Source organism: Chlorocebus sabaeus, chromosome 11 (genome assembly GCF_047675955.1).
Source record: "Chlorocebus sabaeus isolate Y175 chromosome 11, mChlSab1.0.hap1, whole genome shotgun sequence".
In the NCBI taxonomy this organism is placed as follows: Eukaryota; Metazoa; Chordata; class Mammalia; order Primates; family Cercopithecidae; genus Chlorocebus; species Chlorocebus sabaeus.
Window position 1 is genome coordinate 90,139,960 of NC_132914.1, and position 13,345 is coordinate 90,153,304.

The window sequence follows — 13,345 nt, forward strand, 5'->3', positions numbered from 1 at the left end:
GTGTTAAAGATGCAGTTTACCATAGTATCAATGTGTTACTAAGTTAGAAGCAAAGTCCAAAGGGTATAAAGTTCTAAAAAGGAAAAATCTACCATATCTGAAATGTGATATTGGAGTAAGTTGGTAAGAGATGGAAGAATGAAGGAATAGAAAAGACTTCACAACAAAAAGTTGGTAAGTTCCTTGTAATTGTAGAGTAGATCTCTGGTTAGCTGTCTTTAGAAAAAGTAACACATTACAATGGAATCAGTATGTAAGCTGACTGCCATTTATAAAAGATGCTCATTAAAGAAGAAATTAAAAATAAAGATATAATTCAAAATTAAGACATGAAAAATTACAAGTAATTAAAAAAAATTTTATACCACAACTTCACCTTTGTTAATTAAAAATCTTTGATTCCATGTAGGTCATGAGATTCCATTGCTACTGAAGTAGAAAATGTAACTAAATTCAACTTCTTTTATACAAACCTTAATTTGACCTTCTAGCTCTTCAGTTTTCTGTTCTAAAGAGAGGTGTTTCTCTTTATATTCTTTAAGATGACTTTCCAGCTGACTGCAATGTTCTTGCTTGTCTTGTAACTTTGCAGTGACCTGATCCAACTGAGTAGTAATCTTATTTAACTCCTTTAGAAAAGTACAATTGAAGAAAACTTTGGTAAGGTTTACTATATCATAGTGGCCAAATGTTCAAAGTAAAATTGAAAACTAATTTTATTTGGAGTAAGAGCTCAGATAAGTCCAATGATATATCAGAGGCTAGACTTACCTACCAGTATAAACGACATGAACTCAATTCTTGCGTAGTCTGAGATCCTAAGTTTATATGTATAACAGTTTAATAACTTTCCAGTGTTTATTTAGGAAGAATCATTTTAGAAGCCAAAACAGAATATTAGCCAGGCTAATAATAAAGTAACACTTCTATATTATAATTAAATATTTTTAATGTTCAAGATACCATTTTTAAAAACTATTTTTAAAAAAATACAATGATTACATCTATGATGCTTTTCAATTCATTTGGAATATTCAGTTGCACAAAAATAAATAAATAAATAAATAAAAATCACTAGTAAATCGACTATGTACCAAAAGTAGGACATATACCAAATTTAACAGCAAACATTCCATTTAAATGGGTTTTCGGTAAAGGGTAAATATAGAAAACCGTTTTGTTCTGTTTTTTAACTTGACATACTTCTGTATTGTTTTTTAAAAAATGGACCAATAAAGCCGGGTGTGGTGGCTCACCCCTATAATACCAGCACTTCGGGAGGCCAAGGTGGGTGGATCACCTGAGGTCGGAGTTCGAGACCAGCCTGACCAACATGGTGAAACTCTGTCTCTACTAAAAATACAAAATTAGTCAGGCACAGTGGCACATGCCTGTAATCCCAGCTACTTGGGAGGCTGAGGCAGGAGAATTGCTTGAATCCGGGAGGTGGAGGTTGCAGTGAGCCAAGATTACAGCATTGCACTCCAGCCTGGGCAGCAAGAGCAAAACTCCATCTCAAAAGAAAAGAAAAAAACCAGAAAGACCAATCACTAATATTACTCTCTGAATAGTAAGTAAAATTTAAAGATTTCTACCGGTAAAAGCTAAGAAAAATCTAGCAGCAACATTCACCTTGACCCTGAAGTAGGATGCTTCTATTCTACCAGAGTACTGCTTCTGTATTCCCTCCAGCTCCCTACTTCCTCCTATTCCCAAGAAACAAGTAACTCTTATAACTGAGGTAGAATATATAGTGTTCCTTTTCCCACTTCCAAGTGGCAAGTACATTTGGGTCATGGTCCAGTCTACCTACTAAAAGCAAATGTGGAGGTCTGCCCCTTCCAATCACCAACACTTGAAGGGATGAGGCAACAATTCAAAAGTTAGGAGTAAATATTACTGCTCTACACCAAGGTCTAGGCTAGGGGAGAAGGACAGTATCAGGAAACCAACCACAGCTACACACTAGTAGAGCTTTATCAAAAACAAAGCTGTTATTTTTATCTCCATCTATGTGACCCTCACCTTTACTACTCAACTGGTTCTGAACTCATGGAGAAATTAAGGGGGATAAGCAAGTCTATCACAAGATTATACAAAACGGGGTATCGTCTTTACATGTTTGCAATTTGTTTATCTACCAAAGCACTAGGTGATAGAGAGTATGAAATTGCATCTGTTTCCCTACCTGCTGTTTATCTTGTAATGCATTTTGAGCTGTGTCCAAATGATTCTGAAGATCAGCTCTTTGGGCAGTTTTTGCTGCTTCTGCTGATAGCAACAGTTCGGTTTTGGCTTTAATCTGTAACAAAATTTAAAAATTATTTAATTTATATTTAGTTCTTGATTTCCTCTTGCTTGAATGCACACTGCTTTTGTGACTAAACAAACTATTTAAAAATTAAGTCATTCACAGAAACAAATGGATTTATATATTGAAAAATATGCATGTGAAAAATTCCCAAAATAGGAATGACAGGGCAGAAGCCTCCTAATAATGCTGGATAAACAATAAAAAGACATCCTTATATGATTCCAAAACACTTCAGTATTCCTTTGCTAAGAAACAAAAGGTACACTTTTTTTCCAGGAAAACACCACTGTTTTTCAGAAGTGAATATCTGAAAGTCTACCACTATTATGATAAAGTATATAACCATGCCCCCAAAAATGATGACTCCAAAGATAATCAAGAATTACAGAATTTAAGGACTCAGCCAGACAACTGGCACTTTGTAAAATTCAGTATTCCCTGATAACTTCTCACTTAAAGGGTTTTATTTCTGATGTTCAGTCAAAATATTAAACATTAAAAATTCAAGGCTGCCGATAAAATCAAACAAGCAAAAAGATCTATCTTGTTATCAAAAGTAACACTTTTAAGTGTTGAATACCTTTAGTACAATTCACCTCAAATACGAAAAGCAAAAAATAGGCCAGGTGCAGTAGCTCACATCTGTAATCCCAGCACTTTGGGAGGCCAAGGCAGGCAGATCACTAGGTCAAGTGATCGAGAACATCCTGGCCAACATGGTGAAACCCCGTCTCTGCTAAAAATACAAAAATTAGCTGGGCATGGTGGCACGCACCTGTAGTCCCAGCTACTCGGGAGGCTGAGGCAGGAGAATCGCTTTCACCTGGGAGGTGGAGGTTGCAGTGAGCTGAGATCACGCCACTGCACTCCAGCCTGGCGACAGAGCAACACTCTGTCTCAGAAATAAAAAAAGAAAGAAAAGCAAAAAATAAAATATATATGTAAAAACATATATTTAAAATTAACATATTTTGAGAAAAGAGTAAAAATTGGGGGAGCATTCTTTTAGCTGGTTGACGAGAGGATCAATGAACATAAGAAATCCAAGATTTACATTGTATGGATAATTACAAGCTGAAGGAAAAATTCAAATTTTTTCTCAATATCGAAATAATTTTCACAGAAATAATAGTTACATCAAGGTGTATACATCTACATTGATTTAAAGGTGAAAACTAAAGAAATCTTCCCTTTAAACAATACATAGTAAATCTATACTGATGAATATATAGCATGGACTACAAATATATTTTTGCAGAAGTCAGCTTTATTTACATATGGCATTTCATCTATCTGAGGAACCAAAAATTCATGAAATATTTTAACATATGATAATCACTCATGATCTTTTTTATATAGCATGCTTCAACTAATGGAATATATGTATATTCCAAAAGTTATGTAGCATACAAAGAAATTTTGGGGGAAATTAAATAATTGCTCCACTGGTTTGCCTTATTTTAGAAAGGCTTCTGATGGGGGGTGGGAAATGTGGCTATTCATATAGGCAGCCCCTCTCTTTGCCCTTTTTACAGGCAATGACTAAGTACCAATTACTACAAGGCTACAATTGTTGCAACTTTTGCATTAAAGCCCTTAAAACAGTAAAAGCAGTGAAGTGCCCTCATACATGTGCATAATAATGTACCTTGATGCTGCCCTGATCATGCACACAAGGAATTACTGTGGAAGTAGGGATCAAAAGGTGTATTATAGAACTTAAAACTGAGAAACAGCTTAAAAGCCTCATTTGTATAGTTAAAGGGACACTCCAGAAAAAAACATTACCTTAACAGTTAAGCTACAGCCGGCTACAGCTAATACCCTTTGGCTAAGCACTTTCGGTTGACATTCTTTTATTAATAATATCACTTAAAGCACTAGATTTTTCTCAGAGTCCTAATTCTCAAAAGAAAAGTAAGGCCATACATCCTACTTTATGAACTAACACTAGTTCATAAAGAAGTTAAAGTAGTTTTGAAAAAAGCCTCAAAAACTTAAAAAATATCTACAGGTAACATTTTTCAGAGTAACGGCAAAGAAGAAGTTACTGTCAAGGTGATAATGGGAGCAATGATAGTAACAAAAAAAATGGGCTGATCTCATTGTTGGAATTAGTTCTGAAATGAATAGCAGTGGAAGGGCAATCTTTTGTAAAGGAAAGGACCCTGCAACACAGAAAGAATCACAGACTATCCTAATACATTAGTACATTCACATTGTCATTAGACTCCCATTCCCTCCCCATTCCCCTCCCCCTCACATTGGACATCCACGTAACAGGCTATCATATAATTCATCTAGCAAATAATTTTTTAAAAAAGAAAGAAATGTATATTCTCTCCAAGTTCTAATAAGTACGCCAGTCATATTATTATATTCCTTATTTCCAGTGGAATCATTATCTTAAAGTAAAATCATGCCTTGAACTATTTCTATAAATTCTATTCTATATCACAGAACAAGAAATCAATAGTAAGAATGGAGAAAAAATTATGTCTTACTGCTCACTATGATTGACTCATTGAGGAAGACTGCTATATAGACTTCTGAAAGAATATGGTACCACGTAGGGGAATTTTTTTTTTTTTTTTATACTTTAAGCTCTAGGGTACATGTGCATAATGTGCAGGTTTGTTACATATGTATACTTGTGCCATGTTGGTGTGCTGCACCCATCAACTCGTCAGCACCCATCAACTCTTCATTGACATCAGGTATAACTCCCAATGCAATCCCTCTTCCCTCCCCACTCCCCATAATAGGCTCCGGTGTGTGATGTTCCCCTTCCCCAGGCCAAGTGATCTCATTGTTCAGTTCCCACCTATGAGTGAGAACATGTGGTGTTTGGTTTTCTGTTCTTGTGATAGTTTGCTAAGAATGATGGTTTCCAGCTGCATCCATGTCCCTACAAAGGACGCAAACTCATCCTTTTTTATGGCTGCATAGTATTCCATAGTGTATATGTGCCACATTTTCTTAATCCAGTCTGTCACTGATGGACATTTGGGTTGATTCCAAGTCTTTGCTATTGTGAATAGTGCCGCAATGAACATACGTCTGCATGTGTCTTTATAGCAGCATGATTTATACTCCTTTGGGTATATACCCGTAATGGGATGGCTGGGTCATACGGTACTTCTAGTTCTAGATCCTTGAGGAATCGCCATGCTGTTTTCCATAATGGTTGAACTAGTTTAAAATCCTATCAACAGTGTAAAAGTGTTCCTATTTCTCCACATCCTCTCCAGCACCTGTTGTTTCCTGACTTTTTAATGATTGCCATTCTAACTGGTGTGAGATGGTATCTCATTGTGGTTTTGATTTGCATTTCTCTGATGGCCAGTGATGACGAGCATTTTTTCATGTGTCTGTTGGCGGAATTTCTTTTTTTTAATCAGAAGTCAGACTTATAAAGGAAGATTTAAAAATCAAAGTAAAAAAATATTTAACGTAGAAATCTAATGGTATAATATCAAACTAATTTGAATATCAAACACAATAATGGCATGACCAAAACAGGGAAAATATAAAAGATTTAGTGATTTCACCAAGTGTAGCTTGAGGAGAGAGAGAGCACACCCGAGAGCAAGAGCCAGAGAGAAAGAGAGAGAGGGAGGGAGGGAGGGAGAGGAGAGAGGAAGAGTGAGAAGACGACGGAAGGGAGGAGGGAGAGAAAGACAGAGGAGGGGAAGCGGATGAGAGAGTCAAACAGGAAAGTTCAACTAATTGTCTAGATATAGCCTTTATTTAATTTCTATTTCAAATTTTTTTCAATTAATATGCAAGGCAAAAAGAGACAGAAACAGAATTTAAAACATTTGATGGTCTAAAACTGGTGCTTTATACAAACATTAAATTTAATATTACCTGTATGTCAAGCTGGGAGACCTTCTCCTTGCTTTCATTTAATTGACTATTTAATTCATTGACACTGGTTTCTAGAGAAAGGACACGGTCTTGTGCAGCTCTAAGATGTGCCTTCTGCTCTTGTACCTGGTCGTGCAAATTCTCCTGGGCTTGTTTATGGCTTTCTGACTGATTCTTCAGCTTCTCTGTTAGTTGAGTTACCTGTTATACAAGTAAGATTAATCATAAAGTTCACAAATAATATAACAAAAATTCAGAAACCTAAATTTAAGAGCCATGAGAATATTAAACTGCTTTATGACAGTTTATCTCAATTTTTTTCAAGTAAAATTATTCACTTTTCCAAAATATGTCAACATAGTATCTCAAATACCAAGAAATAACATTAAATTCAAAGACTGATATTCTTTTTAAAATAATCTTTATTGAGCTGTAAGTTATATAAATTTCATCCAACTGAAGTTGTACAATTTGAGATTTGATGAATGCATACACTCATTTAACTAGCCAACACCACAATCAAGATAAAGAACATTTCCATTATTCCAGAATGTTCCCTCATGCCCTTCTGCAGTCATTCCTCCCATCCCATCTCTAACTCCAGCCAATCACTGATTTGGTTAAGTAACAAAATTTCTTTATGTATCTGGGCATTTCTGAATTGTCAGATACACGTATTGCAAATGTTTTCTCCCATTCTGTGTTATGGCTTTTATTTTCATAATGATATCTTTTGAAGAGCATACTTTTTTTTAATTTAGATAAAATCCAAGTCATTTGACATTTCTTTGATGTACCTTGCTTTGAGTTCACCAAGTTTTTTGACCATGTTTTTAATCAAAAATTACATTTTTTTATTTGCATCCATTGAAATACAGAAAAAAATCTAAAAAATTAAAATTTTTTCAGCCTTTGTTTCTATTTTCCTCCTCCCCACCCTTCTGTGACATTAATTGTAATTATGCTAGCTTACATAATACTATTCCATGGGTCACTGTTTTTCCTCAACCTTTTTTCCTTCTGTACTTCATTGAGAACAGTTTCAATTGCCTTGTCTTTTATGTTCACTGATACTGTTTTCTACTTGCTTAATCTATTAAGTACATCCAATAAAATTTTCATTTCATGTATTTTTGTTTTCTCTCTAAAAGTTCAATTTTTTTTTTTTTTTTTAAAGAGACAGGGTCTCACTCCATCACCCAGGCTGGAGTGCAGTAGCACAGTGATAGCTCACTCCCGGGCTCAAGTGATCCTTTCACTTCGGCCTCTAGAGTAGCTGGGATTACAGGCACAAGTTACTGCACCCAGCCATTTCCACGTCTGTCTCCATCATTATAGTTTTTTGTTTCTATCCATAAGCATATTTGAAGAGCTGTTTTAAAGTACTTGTCTAGTGACTCTATCATCTCTTACTTCAGGGTCTGTTCCCACTGAATAATTTCTCTCCTGGTCATGGCTCACATTGTTTCTGTTTCTTCACATGTGTAGTAATCTTTCACTATTTATTGTGACCACTCTCGATTCTGTTGTCTTCTTTCAAAGAATGTTTTGTCGCAGCACGTATTTAATATATTTGTGGTTCTACTGGATCTTTTTAAGGTTTTCTTTACACTTTGTAAGGTCAGGTGTATGGCAGCTTTTACTCTAGGGCTAGTTTAGCCTTACTCCTCTCCTAAGGTATGACCTCTCTGATATGTCTACTGAATACTCCAAGTGTTCAGCCACACCTTTCTTCTGATCGGCTGGAACCTGAACATCTCCCAGTCCTGTGTAAGCACTAGTAATTTTTCAGCCTGTAGCTCCTTGATAGTATTCATTGTCTGGCCTCATAGAATCCCACTTTACAAGTACAAAACTTGGCATTCAACAAAGCCTCAAGTGGATTCCTAAGCAGATTACTGAAGCTTTTTCTCTGTACTGCTCTTTCCTTTCTGGTATCCTACCCTACAAATTCAATCTGCCTTAACCTCCCTGAATTTCAGTCTCTCAATTTAATTTAATATCTCACATAGACCACTGGGCTTTCCTTAGGTTCCCCCAGGCTGTACCACAGTCTGGAAAATGTCTCTGGATCAAAGATTAGCGTGGTCAAAGAGTTCATATCACTTGTTTCTCTTCTCTCAGGGATCACGGTCCTGCACTGCCTATTGCCCAATGTCTGAAAACAGTGGTTTTGTACATTCTTTCCACTTTTCTTGGTGTTTATGGTAGAAGAGATAAATAGGTATTAACTATGCCAATATAGCCAGAAACAGATTTATTTTAATTTATTCTTTAAAATGAATGCATGGCTTCCTGACCATATTTATATGATAAGCAACGCCAAGTTGTATACAACCAAAAACTAACCTAAAGAATTCTTCAAAACTAACTTTGAAATGTGGAGGGAAATCTGTTATATTATAATTGTAAATTTAGAAAAGTGATATGGCCTTCTGACACTTTGTTTCAAATATTTTCTCGTTTAGATAATAACTCTCTTATTACACAATTCTTCCAAAAAAGCAACTGCAAATTCTTTTTTGTTTGAAAATGTATTTATCTAAATTTTATAAACTTTTCTTAAACTACATTTTAATGTTGAAATATTAAGGCAACTTATCAAAATTATTATTGGCTATACATAATGCAAAGACATATACTTTATCAAAATATGTTACTATTAAGTCTGTATATTAATACACAGTAAAAACTAACACTTGATTAATATCTTCAATTTATGAATACATTTCATTATTCTTTTTTTTAAACATCACAAAATGCCATTAGGCAAGTATGCACTATTAATATTTCTGTTTTTCCAGTGAGCTAACAATGTAAAATAGTTTATTCATAGTCACACTAACTTACATCCAGGGACATGAACGGAGAAATTTTCCTTTGTCAAATCATGTTTCACTATAATAGTAATCTGCCTCTTAAGGTACATGAGATGCTATTTGTCAAAAAATATATAACATTTAAAATGTGCTAAAAAGAGCAAGAATGAAGAATCATTTAAATAAAGCACTTAGTAAGACTTAGAGAGACAGAAGTAAATTTTAGAAATATAATATATTTTATAAGCTTACTTGCTCCTGCAGTGTATGGTTTTTTTCTTGTAACTGGTTAAGAACAGCAGTCTCTCCTTCACCAGCCTGAATTTTTGCATAAAGATCTTCTCTTTCTTTTTCTAGTAATGAAATATTTTCTTTACTCTTCTGTAATAAAGCTTCAAGGTTCTGGATCTTTTGGTCCTTATCGCCAATTTGACGTAGAACTTGTTCCAAATCATTCTGTAAAGAATTGAAAACTACTACTTTAAGAATAGAGAACTTAAAAAGTTATTCCTCAAACATAAAATGACTAACAATAAATTATATCACTCAAATTCTCAGTCTTACATTTTCTTAAAACTATTACATTTTAACATGGTAAATTTAGTTAAGTACTTAGAACGATATATTTAATAATATAAATCTATATCATTATAAGCTAGAATTTAACAAAAAACTCTCAACCACATTTTTTTCTAACACTCTAATATGACCTCCTGCTACTACTCTTTTTCTGACCCTAATTTCAGACACATGAGACTCAGTCTCACACTAGGCACACTCCCACCTCGAAGCCTTAGTGTAATAACTATTCCTTCTGCCCGGAACTCTTCCCCCACACAGTCATATAGTTTACTCCCCGTTCAAATGTTTGCTCAAACATCACCTTCTTAATTAGGACTACTCTGACCATTCCATTTAAAATTTCAGCCTTTCCCAATATTCCCTATCTTGGTTATCATTTTCTTTCCAGAGTGCTTACTTTCCAACACACTAAATAATTTGCTTATTTGTCATGCTGATCTGCCTCACTCCAACCACCCTCCGTTAAAAATGTATACTCTAAAAAGGATTTTTGTGTCTTCGTCATTGATATATCCAAGATAGTTGACACATATATTCTAAAAAGTCGCTGAATGAATAGAAAAATAAATTATTACACTCTAAACCACATATACATGCAGGCTCACTTCAATACACTAAAAGAACTTTTCTATCGATACAGCAAGGGATCCCTCTTCTTTTACTTTCACACCACTCTGCTGACACAGACCCAGCAACCATGTGGTACTCTCATGATTTGTGCCAATATTAAAATATTTGAGATCAGTCACTTTCAAGCGTACTTCTCATCCTTCTAAGTTTTGGTCAAATGACAAAAGGCAACCAAACCCCTCTGCCTCTCAGTCTCTGTTCCTGCCACCGATAGATAACACCTCTCTCTACATTCCACTAATCTGGAATCAGAATTCCAAGCCTAAGCTTCTTTCCATAAAAGTCACTCTGAGGGAGGGGAACATCACACACCGGGGCCTGTTGGGGGTTGCGGGGCAAGGAGAGGGAGAACATTAGAGCAAATACCTAATGCATGTGGGGCTTAAAACCTAGATGACGGGTTGATGGATGCAGAAAACCACCATGGCACATGTGTAACTATGTAACAAACCTGCTCATTCTGCACAAGTATCTCAGAGCTTATAGTGTATATATAAATATCTATATCTATATCTAGAGATAGAGATAGAGATAGTAGATATAGACATATCTACTATAGAAAGATATAGTAGATATAGATATTTAAACATACACTTTAAGCTCTGGGATACTTGTGCAGAATGAGCAGGTTTGTTACATAGTAGATATAGACATATCTACTGCAGATAGATACAGTAGATATAGATATTTATATATATACTTTAAGCTCTGGGATACTTGTGCAGAATGAGCAGGTTTGTTACATAGTAGATATATATCTGCATATTTAGATATAGATATCTAGATATAGATATAGATGTATAGATATAGATATATAGTCACTCTGTTTCCAAGTCTTAACTGAAATTTGATTCTCCCTTTACAGATGCCAATTCTCCCTCACCCCTCACCCTGCTCTGGTCAGTAATGTCTATTCCACTGGGCAAGCAGAGGAGGGTGACCTTTTCCTGGTATTTCACTGCCATTACTCTCTCCCTCATGTGAAAGCTTCGTGTTGCTCTGGGGAGTATGCCATTTACTTATTCTGCTCTCTACTTTTTGTTGCTATCATCTATAAATCCCTACCTCATTCACTGAAGACTTGAGACCTGATTTAGTCTTTCTCTCAATCCCAATTTCTGCCAATTTCCTGGGAAATACAAAATACATAGATAATTAAGAGCATAGCCTCAACATTCATATCATCTTAATTCCTGGACCTTTACTCATTCCACATTTCACACACTCATATAGGATTTGTAACCACCTGAAATTCTTCCAGCTAGAAATTTCTAACTATCCTACTCTATGACCACAACTTACTGCCTTCCAATTTAATGACCTAATTTCTGTTATTCAATGTCAGAGACGTCAATTTCCTTCTAACATATTCAGCATATGCCTAGATTTTCTTCGTGAACTTCCTATATAGATATGAACTAACCTTAACTATTCTTTCAACCACATTGTCCATTTCCTTCCACCCAAAAATTTCCAAGAGCTACTCCCAAAAAAGCCCAATTCTCCATTCCTATACTTCTAAGCACTATTGGAGTAAAATCACAAAGTTCCATAGACTGGTGCTACTACAAATTTCTGGTTCTGGTTTCAACTTCCATCAAAGTATATATTCAGAATTATCTTGTCAAGCTTTTTATTTGAATGAGGTCCTCACCCTCAAATATTCCCCTCAATAACTACTTAAAAGATTCCATATTATCTCTACATTCTCAATCTCTGCTTGCCTGATATTCAGCTATTACTATCTCCAACTTTATCAAGAAACATGAGATTTTCAGGAATGATCAATCTTGATTTTCAAAAAAATAATTTTATATAAAATGTGTATATATAATTATATACACATACAATTAATTAGAACTATGTTTAATAATATAAATCTATATTATTATAAACTAGAATTTAACAAGAAACCTTCAATTAACCACATTCTTTTTCCAATGCTCTAAACTCGTCTCCTACTACTCTTCTTCTGATCCATGAAACATATATAGATATACATATAACAATATATATATATTTATATATATAGATATATGGAGCTATGTATATATGTCCCACTCCATATTTACCTCCCTTCCTCCAGCTTCAGTGGATGAGTTTAATTTCACCCTCCCCCAGCGTATCAGTAACATCGTAGCTTCTTAACAATACCTTATTCCCTCAGTCACTTCTCCCCCAATATCCTTAATAACTCCCTCCCTATGAATCCCTTTGTCCTAGACTATAGACATGTCCAGGTCTCTCTTATTCTCAAAAACACTCCCCAGGACACATCCCCCTCCAGTTTCTGCTCAGTCTTTAAACAATTTACATCGACATTTCAAAAATAATTTATATTTACATTCCTAATTTCCTCATCTCTCATTTACTCATTAATCGATAATCAGATTTTCACCTCTATTACTTTACTAAAATTATGTTTAGCAACATTATCAATTTACTTAATTGCTTAATCTAATTGGTATTTTTCATTTATCATACTGAGCATCGCCACCACACAAACCCACATTTGAAGGTGCTGATTACCCCTAATTTTCGACCCTTCCTATTCCTTTGGCTTCCACTCTGCAGGTTCTTCTTAATTACTCTGACCATTCTCACTCTTCCTGGGGCTGCTCTTCTTCTAACTAGTCATCCCTTAAGGGCTGGTGTTTCTCAGAAGTCTTATGTTACCAATTATCTACTTTTCTCACTATACTCTCTTCTGGCTGATCACATCTACTCTAATAATTCCATTTACTTCATATATTCTGATGTCCCTCTCGGTTAACATATATAACACGATTCCCTCCCCCAAGCTTTAAATATTAAATATATTGCACTGGTGCCTCAAGACATATCCTAAACTGAACACATCGCATTGCCTTATGAGATGGCCATTTGTATCACATTCACTAACACAGCTGATGACACCTCCATTTACCATGCACCCAACGCTACCAACCTGGAAGTCACACCCCTTCTCCCTCATCCCTTTTATCTCTTAAGTCAACCAGTGCTGTTCATTTATTTTTACCTTATAAGTATTTCTCACATTTGTCCCTATGACTTCAACAACTGCTTGAACTAAGACCAGTATTATTTTTCATCTGAACTGCTGCATATATTAGTCTTTTAATTCATTTCA

General features: G+C 35.1%; 1 protein-coding gene across 1 annotated transcript in view; it reads right to left on the reverse strand.

Moving 5' to 3' along the window:
* EEA1 (early endosome antigen 1) overlaps window positions 1–13,345 on the reverse strand; it is a 155,436-nt gene that overhangs the window by 36,853 nt on the left and 105,238 nt on the right. The window contains exons 14-17 of the mRNA XM_008004236.3: window positions 9,256–9,459; window positions 6,185–6,385; window positions 2,189–2,302; window positions 474–629 (exon numbers count right to left, since the gene is read on the reverse strand). Of these exons, the coding sequence (XP_008002427.1) occupies window positions 474–629; window positions 2,189–2,302; window positions 6,185–6,385; window positions 9,256–9,459 (675 nt within the window). The remainder of the gene's footprint in view (window positions 1–473; window positions 630–2,188; window positions 2,303–6,184; window positions 6,386–9,255; window positions 9,460–13,345) is intronic.